At 47.9% G+C, this 18,049-nt stretch overlaps 7 protein-coding genes across 7 annotated transcripts; 3 read left to right on the forward strand and 4 right to left on the reverse strand.

Annotated features, from left to right (window-relative positions):
- The first annotated feature begins 372 nt into the window (after positions 1-372).
- Positions 373-2,289, forward strand: DEU56DRAFT_800495 (uncharacterized protein). Its single transcript, XM_041353089.1, has 7 exons — positions 373-412; positions 486-1,254; positions 1,312-1,365; positions 1,416-1,491; positions 1,544-1,820; positions 1,879-1,903; positions 2,019-2,289. The coding sequence occupies exons 2-7, from the start codon at positions 713-715 to the stop codon at positions 2,113-2,115; spliced, it is 1,071 nt and encodes a 356-aa protein (XP_041209091.1). The 5' UTR covers positions 373-412; positions 486-712; the 3' UTR covers positions 2,116-2,289.
- A 1,014-nt stretch (positions 2,290-3,303) lies between these two features.
- On the forward strand, positions 3,304-3,807 carry DEU56DRAFT_735819 (uncharacterized protein; the record flags this gene model as incomplete). The annotated part of the gene is made up of 1 exon (XM_041348475.1): positions 3,304-3,807. A coding segment is annotated over one exon (504 nt), but the record flags the coding sequence as incomplete, so codon positions are not given.
- A 3,852-nt stretch (positions 3,808-7,659) lies between these two features.
- DEU56DRAFT_944148 (uncharacterized protein) lies at positions 7,660-8,189 on the forward strand (the record flags this gene model as incomplete). The annotated part of the gene is made up of 3 exons (XM_041358974.1): positions 7,660-7,815; positions 7,865-8,044; positions 8,091-8,189. Coding segments are annotated over 3 exons (435 nt in total), but the record flags the coding sequence as incomplete, so codon positions are not given.
- Positions 8,190-10,810: 2,621 nt separating this feature from the next.
- Positions 10,811-12,394, reverse strand: DEU56DRAFT_735776 (uncharacterized protein; the record flags this gene model as incomplete). The annotated part of the gene is made up of 8 exons (XM_041348472.1): positions 10,811-10,931; positions 10,979-11,133; positions 11,248-11,376; positions 11,441-11,579; positions 11,630-11,820; positions 11,871-11,979; positions 12,027-12,167; positions 12,219-12,394. 8 exons carry the CDS (start codon positions 12,392-12,394, stop codon positions 10,811-10,813), a joined length of 1,161 nt encoding a protein of 386 aa, XP_041209094.1.
- A 485-nt stretch (positions 12,395-12,879) lies between these two features.
- DEU56DRAFT_735688 (uncharacterized protein) lies at positions 12,880-13,077 on the reverse strand (the record flags this gene model as incomplete). Its single annotated transcript, XM_041348467.1, has 1 exon — positions 12,880-13,077. A coding segment is annotated over one exon (198 nt), but the record flags the coding sequence as incomplete, so codon positions are not given.
- A 1,435-nt stretch (positions 13,078-14,512) lies between these two features.
- On the reverse strand, positions 14,513-16,456 carry DEU56DRAFT_912111 (uncharacterized protein; the record flags this gene model as incomplete). Its single annotated transcript, XM_041357368.1, has 3 exons — positions 14,513-15,094; positions 15,145-15,749; positions 16,060-16,456. The coding sequence occupies 3 exons, from the start codon at positions 16,454-16,456 to the stop codon at positions 14,513-14,515; spliced, it is 1,584 nt and encodes a 527-aa protein (XP_041209096.1).
- A 273-nt stretch (positions 16,457-16,729) lies between these two features.
- On the reverse strand, positions 16,730-17,475 carry DEU56DRAFT_912112 (uncharacterized protein; the record flags this gene model as incomplete). The annotated part of the gene is made up of 2 exons (XM_041357369.1): positions 16,730-17,400; positions 17,466-17,475. 2 exons carry the CDS (start codon positions 17,473-17,475, stop codon positions 16,730-16,732), a joined length of 681 nt encoding a protein of 226 aa, XP_041209097.1.
- Between the last annotated feature and the right edge of the window lie 574 nt (positions 17,476-18,049).

The raw sequence follows: 18,049 nt of genomic DNA on the forward strand, positions 1-18,049 counted from the left end.
TATATATGAAACCCATTTCTTCCTGGATATTCATACACAAGAAACAAGTAGCAGTTCCAGCTCCGTTTCTTTCTTGATGCTATGTTGCCGGGTCTCGTGGTGGTACTAAGAAGCACGACTGAAGCCGTGTAAAGCTAAAATTACGAAGCTCATCCCGGGTCACGGGAGGTGTATGTCCGGGGGCCACCGTGACCGCCTTAGGAAATACTTGGAATGTTTTTGAACTATGGATGTCGATGACAGCGTTATTTTGCTGAGGACCGGATGATCTCCCTTGAAGCAATAAGACTGGTACCTTTTCTCCAACACAGTTTTCGGGGTCCAATGTTGCAACCTTCACTGAATAACGTCAGTAACACACTTTCTGATAGAGAGCCGATCTATTTCGGAATGCTAACAGCTCTGCACTCAAGTATGTTCTGGCATTCAATCCACTCTTACTTCACTTACTTTTTGCTCCACAATAACAATATTCACGATCGCAGTGACAAACACGTTCAATTCGAGGCCTACCGCTAGAGTCGGTGGCAAAACACCTCTTTAGTTGATCCCAACATAACAATTGGCAGCTATGGGAATCATGTCAAGACAATCTTGACGCTCAAAGCGATTCTGTTACCGTCCAATCAACCCTGTGACATTCCGTTCATTCCTTCTTATCGTTCTTCTCACCCACCAGCAAAAAAAAGTTCCATAGTTTTGTGCTCGGCCCATGATGATCATCCACGGAAAATACATTCGCATGTTCATATCCTGGCTGAGGCACATTGTCAAGACAATCACACTTCGGTCGTACAAGAATCTCCTCTCTGTCATCCTACGACTGATTCAACACTGTCAATCTGTCGTCAATGGAAAGGAGGGGAATTTTCGAGAAGCGCCCGGTTTAGCATTGAGCTCTCAGCCAGCGGCCAACCAATCCGAGCCGACGCCTCCTGTGAGCCTCGCAGTGCCGTTGCTTGAGGCACCTCTACAGAGTCTACACAGCCAAGGGTCCCAACCTGAAATGAGCCTTCAGAATCTTCAGATCGCAACTCCCGAGCTTCATGGAGGGTCGAACGACGCAGCTTTGAATACAAACTCTCCCCCGAACTCTTCTGCACCATTGATGTCGAGCTCTTTCCTCGATCTCAGTATCACTGAAGTGGACATCACCACGCCACTGCTTCTTGCGGCGCCAGCCCAGGCCTTTGATATCACTTTAACTCCCATTGTACCGAGGCAGGTCGATCGATACGGGAGGAATGTGCGAATGTACGCAAATTGTATTTTGAGTGATTTGCCGTTCTGACTTCTAACCCATACTTACAGTAAAGATGTGTTTAAGGCGTTTAAGGTTATGAAAGGTCCTTTGGACTGTTCAAAGTAAGCATATTGGTGAGAGAGCCAGCAACGAGATTAAAATGCTCCCGTAGGGAGCTTGCTGCAGTAGAAGGATGGGAGCCGCTCACGCACCCAGAAGGGGCTTTGTTCTTCTATCACCCAGATAAAGTGTGTCTACCGCCTGCTCCTTGAACATGACTTTACTTAAATTGCTCACCAGAGAGTTTTCACTGATGCCAATGTTCGAGATTCTGAAATTGCTGTCAAATTAGGCAAAGCCGTTGAGAAGGCGTACGAGGAAGCGCGCAATGCAGACATCTCCCTGCATCCATCCGTTGAGCTCGCATTGGAGCTCATAGTGAAGGATGGCGGAGAATCGTGGGGCTATTACTTTGCCGACCACGAAAGACGTGTCATTTTCTGGTTCAAAGACCACAAATCTCATTCCCTTATGCGTCACGTTCGAGGTGTAAAGCGCAAGAGCCAGAGCCACATCAGTAAGTTCTTTCCGTGGAATGCTTTCCTTTTGAGCTCCTGTAATCGCGCTGTTCCTAGAGTATGCACTAGAAGCACAGTACTGGTTCGTATGACCTCTTGAAGTACGAATGTTTCCCCCACTTGACCGAAGTAAATGAGCTCACACTTTGCAACAGCCTTTTTCTACCTCACATAATTTAGACATCTGATATCGACAGGCTTCATATCACACTATTCCCAAACAAACGCTTCCTTCCGGAAGATATTGTCGTGGAACTCAAAGAACTTCTCATGCATGCTCGAGCAGGTGTGTAAAGACCAATAAGCGTTTCATGCCATACGAGATTGATTCACGGTAGACCACATCATTCAGGACACACACGTAACACAATTTATGTCGATAGTTGATATGATTGCGACCTCGGTAGATTTGTTTGTCAATGTTTTGGATATCAGATACTTAGCGTTACTCGCCTCTTATTTTCTCCCTCAGTCGTTTCATTCAACGGCTGAGGTGAGTACTGTATTTACTTGAGTAGGACGTCGCTGACACGCACATAGTTCTCGCGTTCTTAGGTACAGTACATGAATACAGTCGTTTCATTCAACGGCTGAGTTCTCGCGTTCTTAGGTTATGAGCCCTGAGGCCGCTCAAGTCTAGTAGGTAATCGACACCGAACGATCCTCCACGAACCTGCGATGGGCGTTGAGTCAGTAACGACCAATGTCCCCATCCTCTCCGAACATAACTACCCAACCTGGAAGATCCGGATCCGAGGAAAGTTGCAGCGGGAAAAGGTCTGGGGCACCGTCTCCGGCGAAGACCCTGACCCGTCAGCACCACAGGCCAGCACGACATCACCTGCTGCCCCCACTGCGTCTGCGTCGACGAGTACCACAACTCCATCTACCACCTCTTCAGCCACATCTGTCCCCTCTGACACTTGGAAGATTCGGAACGACAAGGCTCTCGGCATCATCATTGAATATGTTAGCAACGAGAAACTGGACCTCATCGCAGACCAGACTTCCGCCAAGGATGCATGGGAGAAACTCGAGAAAGTGCATCAAGGCACTAATGAGGGGCTAAATGCGTTCTTCACGCTCAAGAATATGATGAAACGGAAGTTCAATGACTCCTCATCGATGGAAGAGCACATTGCTACCTTCTCGGCTGACAACCGCAAGCTCACAGCAATGGGGAAGGCAATCAGCGACGAAATGCAAGCTTTCCTCGTGTTGACGTCGTTGCCATCTACACCAATCTGGGACACGTTCACGACTTCCTTACTGCAGTCATTGCCTGCCAACTCATCACTCACTTTCGAGACCATATCCACTCGACTTCTCTCGCAGTCGTTGCTTATCAATGCCAACTCATCAGAACCCTCGTCTGCACTCGTGACTGATGCACGCACCAGTGGTGCAAGCAACCAAGGCCAATATTGTGAATATCACGAGTCACAGGGCCATGCCACGAAGGACTGTCGGGATCTCAAGGAGATGAAGAAAGAGCGCAAAAAGCGGAAGCGAAAACCCCGAGAACGAGAGAAGTCTGGATCAAAGACTAAGGCAAATAAAGCAGATACAGATTCAGACTCGGACTCGGATGGAACAGACTCGGATACGGTTGAAACTCGGAGTAGGAGCGAGAAAGCACAGCATGCGCATACAAAGCACCGCCGTAATAATTCACAACGTGTATATGTCACGAAGGCTTTAATGAACCGTGTTCAATTGTATACGTTGACGACTGCTGCAGCTACCAACACCACTCGACGATCAAAGGACATCCTCATTGACTCTGGTTGCTCGCGTCATATGACACCACGCAGGTCATGGTTCGTCGAATCCACATTCCGAAAATTGCGAAAGCCAATTGCAATCCACCTTGGCGACGACTCAACTATCAATGCAACAGGTCTTGGGTCAATACAATGTGTGCAACATCTGAATGGAGAGCGACGTCATCTCATCATTGATGATGTCCTATACGCACCTGACCTCGCGGTCACACTCCTGTCGGTAAAACAGCTCGCGCACCACAACCGTGTAACATTCGATGGACCCTTGTGCCAGATACATGATCGAAAAAGTAACCAAGTTGTTGCAGAGGGCAAGGAGCACAACAATCTCTACCACCTTGTCTCAGAACCAATAACCGGAGCTTCAAAGCTACACGAGTCGACTCACCTCGCAACTGACATAAACGTCCTGCATAGACGTCTTGGTCACCTCGATCATGACAGCATCAGACGAATGGTGTCCAAAGGGTACCTGAGGGGAATAGATGGGGTCACCGGAAAGGAGATTTTCTGTGAAAGTTGTGTCAGAGCGAAAATGAAGAAGCTTCCATTCAAACACGAACGTGAATCTGCCCTCGCACCACTTGCCCTCATCCATTCTGATGTCGGAGGTCCTATCACACCACAATCACCAGAAGGATATCGATATTGGATCACATTTATAGACGATCACACTCGTTACCCTTGGATTTTCTTCATGAAGCAAAAGAGTGAAGCCTTGGAAAAGTTCAAGGAATGGCAGGGTGCAATAGAACCGCTCCTCAATGCACGACTGCAGCAGATAGAATTCTCGCAGAACTGGGTTCGCATATTCCGCACGGACAATGGTGGAAAGTACATCTCACAGGAATTCCGAGGACACCTCCGGTTATCTGGGATCCTGCACCAGACAACAGCACCTGATACCCCTGAGCAAAATGGACTCGCCAAACGGATGAATCAAACCATTGTCAATCGTGCGCTGGCCATGTTGATTGATTCACGGTTGCCGAAGACCTACTGGTCACATGCTTTTCGCACAGCAACCTATCTAATCGCACGCAGTCCAGCTTCTGGAATTGATGGTCGAACCCCCTTCGAAGTACTCACCGGCCGGAAAGTGAATTCTTCAGGACTACGACCCTTCGGATGCAGAGCCTATGCATTAGTACCAAAGGACCAATGATCCAAGCTGGATCCTCATGCCCGCAGATGTGTCCTTCTCGGATACGAGTATGCATCCAAGGCCTATACTCTCCTCGACGTCACGACCCGGAAAATGTTCAAGTCCAGACACGTTGTTTTTGACGAAGCGCCAGGGACAGCGCCAGAACTGCAACGTGACAATGCTGAACCAATTGAGTGGGAGCAGGCATTACCAGACACAGAAAGATCACCTCAGACCATGGCTGACCCGAAAACGGTGTTGCCCACTGGTGATTCCGAATCTGTGTTTTCAGAAGGGGACCCTGTGCCCATGTGCGAGAATGAGCACAAGTCTCCTGAGGTAGGCACAGAGGACCATAATGTTGCTGTGAAGCTTGAAAATGAATTGGCAAAGTCGAATGTGAGAGATCACTCACCACCCCCAGCCGAAGAAGCACCAATCGCGCAAAGACGAGGCCGTCGAAACGTCAAACCACCACCTCGTGTCCCCCAACTGGTGATGGTGCAGAAAACCGCACCACCCAAGCCACCAGTCAATCAGCCACAAAAGCCAAGCGCAGTCATCGTCGACACGTCAGCACCTCCCGCGAAGATGGACCCACCAGAAATCCCACTGACTGAACTGTCACCTGACGTCGAAGATGACACAACGTCAAATTCCATCTACTGCCAGTTTGCTGCGTTTGCCGAAAGCGCACCCAAGGCAGCAGAAACACCAAAGAACCTCAATGACGCTTTCAACGGACCAGATGCGACACAATGGAGGGCTGCGCTGGACGAAGAATTAGCATCCCTTGTGGAGAAAAAGGTGTTCAGAGTGGTACCACGGCCGAAAAATGCGAAGGTCATTGGTGTAAGACTGGTGATGCGCATCAAGGTCAATGCCGACGGAGGGATCGAGCGCTACAAGTTACGTCTGGTTGCACAAGGATATAATCAAAAGAAGGGGGTCGACTATAAGGAGAGCTACTCCCCTACACTCGGAATGGACGTAGTACGAGTGATTGCTGACATCGCAGCTGAAGAAGATTTAGAACTGCACCAGTTGGACGTATCAACGGCTTACCTCAATGGAGAACTTGAGGAGGTGTATGTGATGCCACCAGATGGTGTTGACTGTCCGCCAGGCGACCTTTGGGCTCTCGACCGTGCGCTATATGGACTGCCACAATCAGGATATGTGTGGAACGTCACACTCCACAATGCCCTGGTGAAGATAGGCTTCGTGCGAATCAGTTCGGAACACTGCATATACCTTTATCGTGACAAAAACGGGAGAGTTTGCTTCCTCGCCATCTATGTTGATGATCTACTCGTTGCAGCCAAGGGCCTAAAATTCACGGAGAAGATGAAGAGAAACCTACGGAGACTCTTCAAGATGCATGACCTCGGTGAAGCAAAGCACCTATTGGGCATTGAGATCATTCGCGATCGGGCTAAAGGAACCATCAGTTTGTCGCAGCGGCAATACATCACGAAGATGCTCGAGAAATACGGACTCAAGGATTGCAAACCCGTGGCAGTCCCAATGGACCCCAGTCTAGCACTATCTTCTGCGCAATGCCCTGAGTATGGGTCAGACGAATGGCGAGAAATGCAAGACAAACCATACAAAAATATTGTCGGTTCGTTGATGTATGCCATGGTCGCGACACGTCCAGACATCTGCTATGCAGTGGGAGCACTAGCACGCTATAGCGCTAATCCTGGACGAGTCCACTGGGTCGCAGCAAAGCGCATCTTGCGTTACCTTCGCGGTACAAGAGATCTGGCACTAACGTTCTCGCCGGTCCGAAAACGGGAGAATGCACTCGTATTCTATGGCTATTCCGACTCGAGTTGGAGCGGAGATGTAGACACCTCACGTTCGACTTCAGGCTATGTGTTCATGATGGGCGGAGGAGCCGTGTCCTGGAGCAGCAAGCTACAAGGACTTGTAGCGCTGTCATCGACTGAGGCTGAATACATTGGACTGTCCAATGCAGCGCAACAAATCGCTTGGTTGCGGGAACTGATGGACGAGTTGGGATACAAGCAACTGAAACCTACACTTTTGCTTGCGGACAACCAAGGATCCATCGCGCTCACGAAGAATCCAGGGTATCGTGCCCGAACGCGGCATATCGGGCGAAAATACCATTATGTGCGCGACGCAGTGAACGAGAAGAAGTGGGCGGTCGTAGACTATTGTCCAACGGGAGACATGATTGCAGATATCATGACGAAAGCATTGCCGAAGGAGAAGCATCAAAGATTTACGAAGGCCCTCGGCTTACTACCGCGTTCGAGTGGGAGTGTCGATAGTTGATATGATTGCGACCTCGGTAGATTTGTTTGTCAATGTTTTGGATATCAGATACTTAGCGTTACTCGCCTCTTATTTTCTCCCTCAGTCGTTTCATTCAACGGCTGAGGTGAGTACTGTATTTACTTGAGTAGGACGTCGCTGACACGCACGTAGTTCTCGCGTTCTTAGGTACAGTACATGAATACAGTCGTTTCATTCAACGGCTGAGTTCTCGCGTTCTTAATTTACTGCGGACGAGGTTGCTAGCTTGCTCGGGCTTATGGATTGTCTCATGAGTGAATCATTCCCTGATGTGGGTTGTTGTTGTTGTTGTTGTTGATGTTTTTCTTTCTACAGACAGTGCTAACAAGGAGCGTGAGCACTCCGTTTGTATCGCAGGTAAATCCAATCACAGAAGGTCAATTGTTTGTTTCTGATATGCTTGTTGATTTCAGCTAGATTGATGTCATTGTTCTGTGAGCTCCAGCTTGTCATCTGCCACACCATTCCTTGATTATGTTGCTAGGCTCCGCCAAGTTTAAGAATTTCTGCGGGCAACCAGGCGCCCGACTTGACGTAGGCCAATCATTATACGGAGCACTTGATGGCCACTCACAAACGATCATTTTTCGCATCTTGAATGTATTTCTGTTTAATGGCCCGAATGCTCAAATGAGGAGTATTCAGAGGATATGGGTCGATGAAGCCGTCATCTGGCCGCGGTGGAACAAATTTTGCGATAGGCTCACCACTGAATGGAATGGATATGCAATATTTGTGAGTCGTACTTTTATCGTATATTGTCATACAACCAATGATGTTCCAGTCTACTGTGCTGCTTGCTGTTGATATCAGCTTTCTCTCAATTCCAGTTCCTAACAAGGGTCGGACGATCACGTTCAATGGAATTTTCATGTCTGTCCTCTGTACCTTTGGTTCATTAGCATCCACACTATTCTTGGTTGGACAAGTCAATGACAGTCTACGAGGCACTACTTTTAAAGTGGTAAGTTTCTTTTTACATTGTTTTACTGTATTCTTTACGTCCACAGGCTCGTTACATGCGGCAAATGTCACGTTCTTTTCTAGGCCTCCGAGGCCTCGCCATTATGCTCAGTCTGCCGTCGGGACTTTTGCGTTGGGGGTGCGTTTACGGCTGCATTCCATGGCTCAGTGGCTCATTGTTTGACAGAATGATATTGTTTGTGTTCTCGTTGAGCATAACGATGGCAGCTGAATCTTTTTCTAACTTTGTCCTCTTCATTATTGCATCTTCAGTTGTACCCCTCGTGCTGTTTGTAATGCACTCGTCTACAATGCTAGGTGGGCAATTGCTTCGCATGTGGTACCGGAACACACAACATCACATCTCTCGCCCGTGGAACTGGATTACAGAACAAGTGTCACGTACGGTCATTGCACCCTCTCATGTCTAATTTGTGTAGTCCACGATTACAGGCGCTTTCTGACAGGGTGAAACCTTTAGTTTAAATTCGTCTGTGGTGTAACACGTAGTTTTGGTTGATTTATATGATATCCCTTACCTCCTGAATATCCATAGACAAGAAGTAGCGCTTCCGCTTCCATCTCTTTCTTGACTCGATGCTGCGGTGGCCCAGGTCTCGTGGCGGTACTAAGAAGCACAACTGAAAGCTGTGTAAAGCTGAAATCACGAGGGCTCAGCGCTCATCCCGGGTCGCGGGAAGTGAATGTCCAAGGGCTACCGCCTTAGAAAGTACTTGAAATGTTTCTGAACTATGTTTGGATGACAGCGTTACTAACTCACATTTTGCTTCACAATCACGTTCCGACAATAATCCCCTGATGCTCAAAGCAAGGCCTTCAATGAAACTATCGCTCAACTGTGATTGAAGAAATTTATTGATAGGCTCACCACTGGGAATGGATACACAATATCATCAGTGAACTGATGAACATATTAAAATGTCATAGTATACTATATATTCATAACAATAACACCAATCCCCATAAATGTGGCAGTGGGGTTTGCATATAATTATTTGATCTTACGTGAGAACGATGCATTTTCATGGCAGCCAAGCAAGTTCTCCTGTGCTCGACGTACCGTCTTCTGCTTAGATCATCCTCCAAACGAATATACGAACGCAGGCCAATGAAGTAAAATGCGAGTCTGTAAGTGTCAGAGCGACGCAAAAAGTTGCCACCAAATATTCGTACAAGGTTTTTCCGTCTCGCCACAATTCTGTAAATCAGCACGCCTGGTGCGAGAGCTGGTGTTAATATTCGACTGGATAATGAGAATAAGCGAGGTTCACGTTCGACAACACGTTCCCTTGGTAAGATACAGGACACTTCACTCTGAAGTGATAGGTACTTGCCTAGGCTGACTGAGATTTGTATCATATACATCGCGCCCAGTCCTGCAACTAGTTCAGAACATATCCATCATCGAAGCAATGTGTCAACGATGCGTTTGCGACGCTGCTCACAAGATTACAGCCACCATACGATAAATGTGTCAACGATGCGTTTGCGACGCTGCTCATAAGATTACAGCCACCATACGATACCGCAGGTTCTTAATAATGTTGCTTGTGACGGCTAAATATCACAGTCACGAGGTGGGTGATTATTTGTAAGCTGGTTGATCTAGACCGCCGTATTGGATGGGAAATTGCCAGACTGCCACATCTAGCAGGATATTGCAGCCTTGCTCAGCCCTCGGCTCAATATTGTAAAAGTCAATTATCCTTCATGTAGGAAGGAATCTAGACACACTACCTCAAAGTGTTCAATTAGTGAGTGGCGGAACGATGGTAGGCGTTCGCACATCAAAATACATATCAGACGACAGGACATTTACTACCGAAAGTACCTCAATTTATTATATACATGTCTGTTGATGTGTCTGACCAACGACACAGCGGTACATAGAATTGATATACATCAAATACATCAGATACGTGGCTATGTCGTCCTGAAAACAAACCCAATGTGCCACACTGACACCGGTACTTACTTCGCGCAAGTTTGACGCTGCTACTCACTTGGTACAAAACATACAATATTAGTGCGTTTCAAAGATAGGGCAAGCGCTAAGTCCAATGCCTTAAACTACCAAATTCATGTCTGTTCTAAACACGAGCGGAAAATTCATCTGTCAGGAAACTCAGCAGCAATTCATACGAAGGCGCGTGGTTCCGGGATCGTGTCAGTAGAGCAAGTTGCTCTGTACTGATCAGCCTAGGCAAGTAGAAATAACGGCAGCAACAATCATTCCTTCGTTCCGCTGATACACTGGATACATCAAATTGGGTGTAGCAGAATTATTTACCGCTTGGAAACTGAACACCACAATGATGGAGTTGCGTGCTCCGCTCAGGTATAATTGGATATACCGATGTCTGCCCGAGTTCTGTCACCTAACCAGACCCACCTTTCATGTTTAGTATTTCCAACTGATAGTCTTCAGTCGGAGACCGCGATTGACCTCTTCCACTGGGGGCGTTCTAAACTGGCAAATATCCACGACTGATGCCGCACGGAGACAACATAATGTTGGTTGTAGCTGTCATAGACATGTTTGTTCACATACCAAAGATTTCTATGAATTGGTGGAATTGGAAGGTACTACAAATCTCGCTGTAGACTGCATGTCAAGCCTTGAGTACGATCGCTGAAAATCATTCCTTCCGATTTGTGATCTCGAAATATAATAACGAACATGAGATTTATGATTGCATTAAAAAAGTGTATTGTAATATATCGGATATATAAAACTATGATCAGGCTAATCCGAGTCGAAAGCAGATTCCTCCAGCCTCTTTCTCTGCTCGGCTAGCGTTGTAACGGACATTTTGGATACAACTTCCGGGGTTAGATCCTCTCGATGATTTTTCCCGAAAATCTTCCTAAAAATAATGTTAGATGATATATAGCAGACCACGGTAAGCAATACCTTGTCCACCATTCGAGTAGCTTGGTCACCCGATGTCGTGCGATAGGTCCAGGGACATCCTTGAAGAAATCGACGATGTTGTTCCAAAACACTTCGTAATCGAAGTTGCCGTCAACGGTGCGCCAAGACGAGACGCTTGATAGCGCAAACCGAACCTGAATGATAGTAGGTCAGACATCGATGGGTGAACAATCAGATGTACTCACCTGACAGACGACATAGGTGATGGAGCGAGGGGTAACTCTCTTCGTGTTGATGATTGACGCCACACATGTTTTAACCTTGACTTGGTTTAATGCCCGTCGGGCGCGCCGGTTATTCTCGAGTATATCGGCTCCATCACCGTCGCCATCAGCTTCTCTTGCGGAAGATGGTGACGTAAATACGGCTTTGAAAGCCTGGCACCATACAGACATGAGTAACGTTTTCACGACTAGTAAGAACCCATCATGATGTACTGACCTGAACGAGGATCTTAGACATGAACAGGCCCTGCTCCAGGTTGCTGTCGTCGAATGTGTAATTCTGGTAAACAAACAGCGGCCAAGAATTTTCCGACACGATGAAATCTGTCGTTCTATCGTGAATGCCCGCCTTCACGCTGCTCAGGCTTCAGCGTCATGTAAATATTCCACGTGCATTGATACTCACCGGTCATCATTCCAATCCCACTCAGTGGGGCATAGTAGTTTCCCACAAACGTCGTGTGCGAACCCGCGCAAGTGCTTGTCGTTGGACCTGAGTAGAATGGTAGGACGAAAATCCTGATTGATCCAGGCGGCGACGAGATCCTTGAGAGTGGATGTATCGTCGCCACGGGCGGCATCGGCTCCTCTTCTGATCTATAAAATTATGAGTGTGCAGTGAAAGCGCAAGTTTTGAGAGCACAGACCTTCTTCAACATCTCTTCAGATTCATCGTAATCACAATCTGCAAGTTTAGCATGTAGCCATGGCAGAGTCTGTGTAAGCGCGAGGTAGCCGCGCTGCAGGCGGTTTTGTCTGAATAATAATCAATTGAATGTGTCATAAAAAAAGAAAAGACCTACTCTGTGGTGTTTTGCGCAATGTCGTTAACCAAGCTTCCCTCATACCTGCGATCGTTCTCAGCGATCAAATTTTCTAAGCTAGTGTAGAGGACGGTCATTCGGCGAACCGCCCTGCCTTGTGCGACGTAGTAGGTCATCTTTCTGTGAGTATCTATGAGGAAGAGGCAGCGAGGAAAACGGTATGCGACGAACCTCTGTTTAGGTCCTCTTTCATCCTTCATTGTCTGCAATTCTTCTTCTAATGCAGCGATGCGGCGTTTGGCCCTGGCCTCTGCAGAGGTAGGGACTGCACCGGAGAGGTCTGGAAGTGAGAGGGCGTGTACCCCATTTCCGAGTCCAGGCTCTGACACAGACTCGGACTGGGACATGGTAGAAGTGATGGTGTCGGTGTCGGGTTGACAAAAATAAAGAGTGACAAGGGCCAGAAATAAAATAGCAACTTGAAAAAGTGCCAGAAATTAAAGAGTGAAGGTGAAGAGAGCTGTAGAGAAGATGCAGGTAAGTAAGAAAAGCCGCCTGCCAGACCATTATTTATACAACGCTCAAAACCGCCGAGACATATAGGGCAATTCTAAATGCGGATATGAGGGGGGTGCAAGTAAGCGAGTCTCATAACACGTACTAGTAGGTTTTGAAGATACTCCTTCGGTGCATGTCTTCCATCCGCTGACGCCATTCGACGACTGGGAAACACTGGACGGTGGACCGAGCACGAAGTATGGCTCTTTCTTCTAATTTGATCGTCTTCGAAAGCTAAGATAACATATAGGCCGTCGAGGTAGATTCCACAGGGAACCACTAAGAGCAGAAGCGCATTAGATCCCGCTCAAATAGGACTACGCTAAGCACTCACTCATCCAGGCATCAACCCAAGACCACAAAGTCGACTACCGACACCAAGGGTGCCTTTCCTAGCGAATTCGACAGCGACCAATCTAAATGATTCATCGCGAGAAGGAATCAAAGGGAAATCAGCACCACTAAATAGATAAGGGGAAAGCGCAGTGAACTCTGGTTTCGAGAAAACACGATCAGGGTACATCTCCATCAACCGACAACTTCGCTTCCCATACTTGTCTGGCGCACCAGCGACACTGATACTCTTTTGATGAACGCTACTGAATGATGCAGTGGCGTGAAGCAGGTTGAACGTGTTTCTGGACGTATTTCGTGCAGTGCTCTTTGCTGATGTTGAACGCGGAGCAGACTTCTTTCATTTCTTCCTTTGTTCGAAGCAGCCACAGACCCTGGAAGTCAATATCGTGCAGCGAGAGACGGACGGGTACTGCTTTGGGCAGGAGGTATATCGGAGCGAGCGCGTCGTGGTAGTCGTTGACGTGGTATATGTCGATGACGGGGAATTGGCGGATGGTAGTTGTGATGGCTTGATTCCACGTGTAGTAGAAGATGGCAGAACTAAGATCGTCCATGCGGGCTGGGTAGGGGTCCGACTTGGTCTATGCACGTAAAACGGGGCTGTCGAGGATAACGAAGGCAATATTGTCCAACATGTGCGTCTCCACTTCGATAAGGTAGGGCTCGTTGAAGATGACCACCTCGATGGGCTTTGCAGGTTCACCAGCGGGGTACTCGAGGTCCTTGACTCTTGGAATGACCCAGATCATGTCAACGTCCGTCATAGTTGAGCTCCCATCATCTTGCCAAAAGACGGGAAGCTGACAAGATTGGTTACGCTGATTGATGACCTACTAGTAGCGCATTGAGAGATCTTAGTTAAGCCGGCTTCGGGCTCAAGGCAAACGGAAATAAGTACTTACGGAAAAATCAGCATACTGCTCAAAACCCCACGGGATGTCACTGGCGCGCTGACTCGGACATTGAGAAATCTGGGGAACGTTGTGTATGAGTGGATGTACTGTGTTGATACGTTGAAAATACCCAATCATTAATAGTACCCCAGCTGCAGTGAGGGTCCAAGACTCGGATTGTCAGGACGTTGGATCGCCTTGCGAGAGCATCATGATTCATGATTATCATGGCCACGGTGTGTGTGACACGATGGCTGGAACGTCACGGTTTGTTTGGATCCAAAGCCTTTGGCAAACAACCCTATCACGTGATCAGCCAAAAATTTCACAACCGTGGCCGTCGAGAGGCCTTAGTAAACGCAGAGTTTCAAGTTGTACTAGTAGTCTATCTAAGCACAAGTAGTAGTACATGTGCGTAGTACTAGTGTATTGGTCAATATGCAAGGACAATCTGTAGTTTGTTAATTCGAGTCAACGTCGAGTATGATAGGAGATTACAATTGAGTCACTCTGTCTACTACTAGTAGTAGTCACTAACACCGTGGAACTGCAATCAACATGAACAAAGTTCGTTAGGAATGAAAACGTGAACAGCGTAAAACGAAAAGCGTAACACGAAAAGCGCGAAAGCAAAAATCAAGTAAAACATGATGAACTCAGGCTTGCGTCAATGGAACGCCCCAGTTTCCCTCAGCCTGATACGATCCCCAAAGCGCGCTAATGCTTTGCACACTTGTTGGAAGGCTTAGCCTTGCCCTTGCCCTTGCCCTTGCCCTTCGAGGGTTTAGACGTGCTTTCCGCAGCAGCCTTTGAGGGTTTAGACGTGCTGGCCTTCAAGGGTTTGCTGCTGGTACCCGCCACGGGCGTCACGGTAGAATCAGACTTTCTGGGACCCACAATGATCGTTCTAAATGCGTGGTGGGAGGGGGTGGGAGGAGTCTTCTTGGTGCCCGCACTGGCAGGCTGAGGCTTGGGGTCATCCACCTCAGACACGGAGCTACCACCCTCTGATTCCGACGGGGCGTAAGACGAATCGCGGGAACGCTTCACGCCTCTGAAACAAACCGCATGCCAATTGACATAGCGAAGATGGGCAGTAAAGTCCGCCGCGGTCGCAATTCCCAGCGCGCTAAGAGACCAGTCGATAGGGAAGGATGGAATAACATATTTTTCAAGCGCGGAACGGTCGACGGCAGGATCGAGGTCTGTCTGGAACCTGACGAACAGGTCTTTCATCTCTGCTAACCCTCGGTCGAATATCTTCGTTACGTTCTCCATGCGCAATTCAGGCATGAGAGTCTGGATGGGATTGAGTGATTCGTTGCGCATGAGACAAAAGAGAAATTTACGCCATGTGCCCTGTACTCTGGCTTGCTATTCCTCAAGTCTATCGGCTTATCTTTTTCGCCCTTCAACCAAACAAAGTATTCGACAGATTCCACGTGACACCAAATGTGATCGGCGACTTTGACGGGCTCCTCGACTGTCCGTGGCGTCGAGCACATCCTCATGAATGACTTGAGTGACAATGGATCGGGTTTTTCTTCTTTGTTGCAACGGTTGTGCAACGTCTCCGTCGCAGTAGATTTTTCTGCGGGACAGGCGTAGCGTTTGAGTTCTCGCACCAAGACGATCGACGCTAAGATCGTCTCGGGATATTGCGCGATCATTGACACCATTTTTTCGAAAACATGATCCCACTCCTCCGTTAACGCGGTTACTCCTATGTAAGGAATGAGTAGAACTTCACTGGGTCCCCGCGTGGCCGACAGCGATATAACTAAATCTGGAGTTACAGATTTATCCTTGATCGCGAGGGTACGATTCATATGAATCTGGGGCCGGATAGTCAGGCGATGGTAAGGAAAACTACGAATGGCGACGGTAAACGAATCCTTCAAGTCGTCGTAGAATGACTCGTGTAGGACAGTGGGCATGTCGATGGTAAGGAGTTCTGCGTTATAGTCGTAAGTTAGCCTGTAACGCCGGATTTAGCATTGCTCGATACAGAAGTAATTAAATCGCCTCGACCTGGGCTTCGTAGGTATGCGGGCCGTTTCTCCCACCGCGTGTTCTATTAATTCGAATTATTTTGCTCGCACGCGGAATTCCTGTATAATTGTAAGCATATCAATTTTTGACTGGTGAACTGGCAAAACACATACCATGTGACTTTGTGCTGGAGTCATCAAATAATTCAATACTTTCCATACATCTTTAACACAATTAGAACATAGTAAACATTCACTTCCCATTGAACATACTCGGCGTAAAGTGTTCAGAAGGGTAGTGTTTAGTATCATGTTCATACAATGAATCTGCTGCAGTAGGGTTAGAATCCAGCGCGGGGACATCCGAGTCTTCAGCTGGGTTCAGGTTCAAGTTGTTCTTGAGCTCTACCTCCTCTTCCACAGGCAGGGACTTGTATGTTTGGTGTGCAGTGCTATTTTTCAGCGGTAAACTTGGAGATATCAACCCAGATTTCATATTCTTGAGTTGTTCATTGTTGGAGTCGGTGAAGGAACTGCTGGAGGGGATAATGCGTGTCGCTTGTGCATTAAAGCTTCTGGTATTGTAGGGTTTGAAATGGTTTGGAGCCTTGGAGGTATAAGAGCTGCGATCATGCACAATGCCAGAGCGGTCCACTATGGCTGCAGGCATGATGTGTGCTGGATGAGTGTCTGGTGGCACTGAGGTCAGAACCTTGAAGAAGCTCCCATGATTATTACAAATGATAACGATCATGATTACGGTAAATGCCGAGAATCAATAGGAGACAACCGCGGGCAACTGCATGACAAATAGTTGGTCTTAATTTGGTATTCCCTAATGGATCAAATGATTTAAATCTGAGGGAGTCAGACTTTCAATGCAACTTGAACTTAAACGGTAATGACAGTAGTACTAGTATGCGAGGGTAGAAGCCATCCTCCATCAAAATTTCATGTAAGACCAAATGTCGGCCACCTGTTCCATGTCCCAATTCTGTTCAGGTTGTCCCGGGAGGGTTTCAGGTTCAACTTGAAGCTGACCTTCATCACGGTCGGCGGCAGCGGGTACTACTAACTCAGGCTCATCATCTAACTCGCCGATTCTTGTGGCCGGCATTGGCACTGGAAGTGCTAGGAGTACGGGTGAATCCCACGGTAGCAGGGACGGTGATGGCGGAGATGGGGATGGTAGAACAAGTGGCGATGGTGGAAATAGTAGAACAATCGGTGATTGGGGAGACGGGGGTGGTAGAACGAGTGGTAATTGAGAAGACGGAGATGGAGGAGATGGCTGTGGTAGAACGAACGGTGATGGACTCGGAGGTGATGGTGATGGAAGAATGGGTGGTGGAGATGGGGATTGCGTTTCGGGGGACGGTGGACCTGGCGGAAGATGTAAGGGTGGGTGTGGGGGTGCGGGCAAAGGCGGCTGTGATGGCGGAATATAGTGACAAAAAGTACTAGTGTCGTCCGGGCCTGTCATCGAGACATCGATGCTATACTCCTGCCTTGCAACACGCGTCGCTTTGTTCCGAAGTGCGACATCCACGGCATAGTCAACTTCAACAAACTTGTAGTTTTGTCCGTGACGGCGACTACTAGTACCCCTGCGATCTATCAGCACCATACGAATCATTTAGTGCATCTTCAATTGAAAGGGGGGGGGGGAAATCCCTTACCTGCAGGCATGCTGCGATTGAGCAGTACGACGACTCGGTGACCGTCTGAATAGCCTGCTGACTGACAGTCCAACAGCGGGTACTCAGAAAAAACGGCAACATTGTCACAGTACGATGATAAACTCCGAGTACGATTGGCATTCAAAATCCAACGTATTTAAACTTGCCATGAGATACAGAATCATTATTATGTACATAATACAAGCTGTGGTGGGGTTGCATTATGTCAATATCATCGTTGTTTAAGAATAAATGACGTACAATTACCTGCTGCTAAGTTGAATGATTCAACCAGTGTTCTCGGCTCAAGCCTCGAACAGCAGAATACACCCTGGTGGATTGTGAATCGAATAGGCGGCAGGGGTAAGGGTCCGAAGAACGTTGAACTTTGAGAGATCATAAGCCTGCAAACCTCGGGTTCATAAATCCCAAGCAGAACTCACGTTAAATTAGGGGGTGGGGGGCCTGCTAGGGCCCTGGTCGAACCGATCCCACGAGGCTTGTGCGAGGCTACCAGTACTAGTACGTGAAGTCTAGTACGCGCAGAAGCCTTCTTCTATTCAAACGCGTGCACAAACACATCC

The sequence above is a fragment of the Suillus clintonianus genome (genome assembly GCF_016758775.1).
Source record: "Suillus clintonianus strain FC179 chromosome Unknown DEU56scaffold_30, whole genome shotgun sequence".
In the NCBI taxonomy this organism is placed as follows: domain Eukaryota; kingdom Fungi; phylum Basidiomycota; class Agaricomycetes; order Boletales; family Suillaceae; genus Suillus; species Suillus clintonianus.

What these genes read in the sequence shown, in the direction of transcription:
- DEU56DRAFT_800495 (XM_041353089.1), top strand. Translation starts at nt 713, where the DNA reads ATGATGATCATCCACGGAAAATACATTCGCATGTTCATATCCTGGCTG. An exon ending in TCTTCTATCACCCAGATAAA is followed by an intron (nt 1,492 to 1,543) that starts GTGTGTCTACCG and finishes ATTGCTCACCAG; the next exon opens with AGAGTTTTCACTGATGCCAA. An exon ending in CAAGAGCCAGAGCCACATCA is followed by an intron (nt 1,821 to 1,878) that starts GTAAGTTCTTTC and finishes CGCTGTTCCTAG; the next exon opens with AGTATGCACTAGAAGCACAG.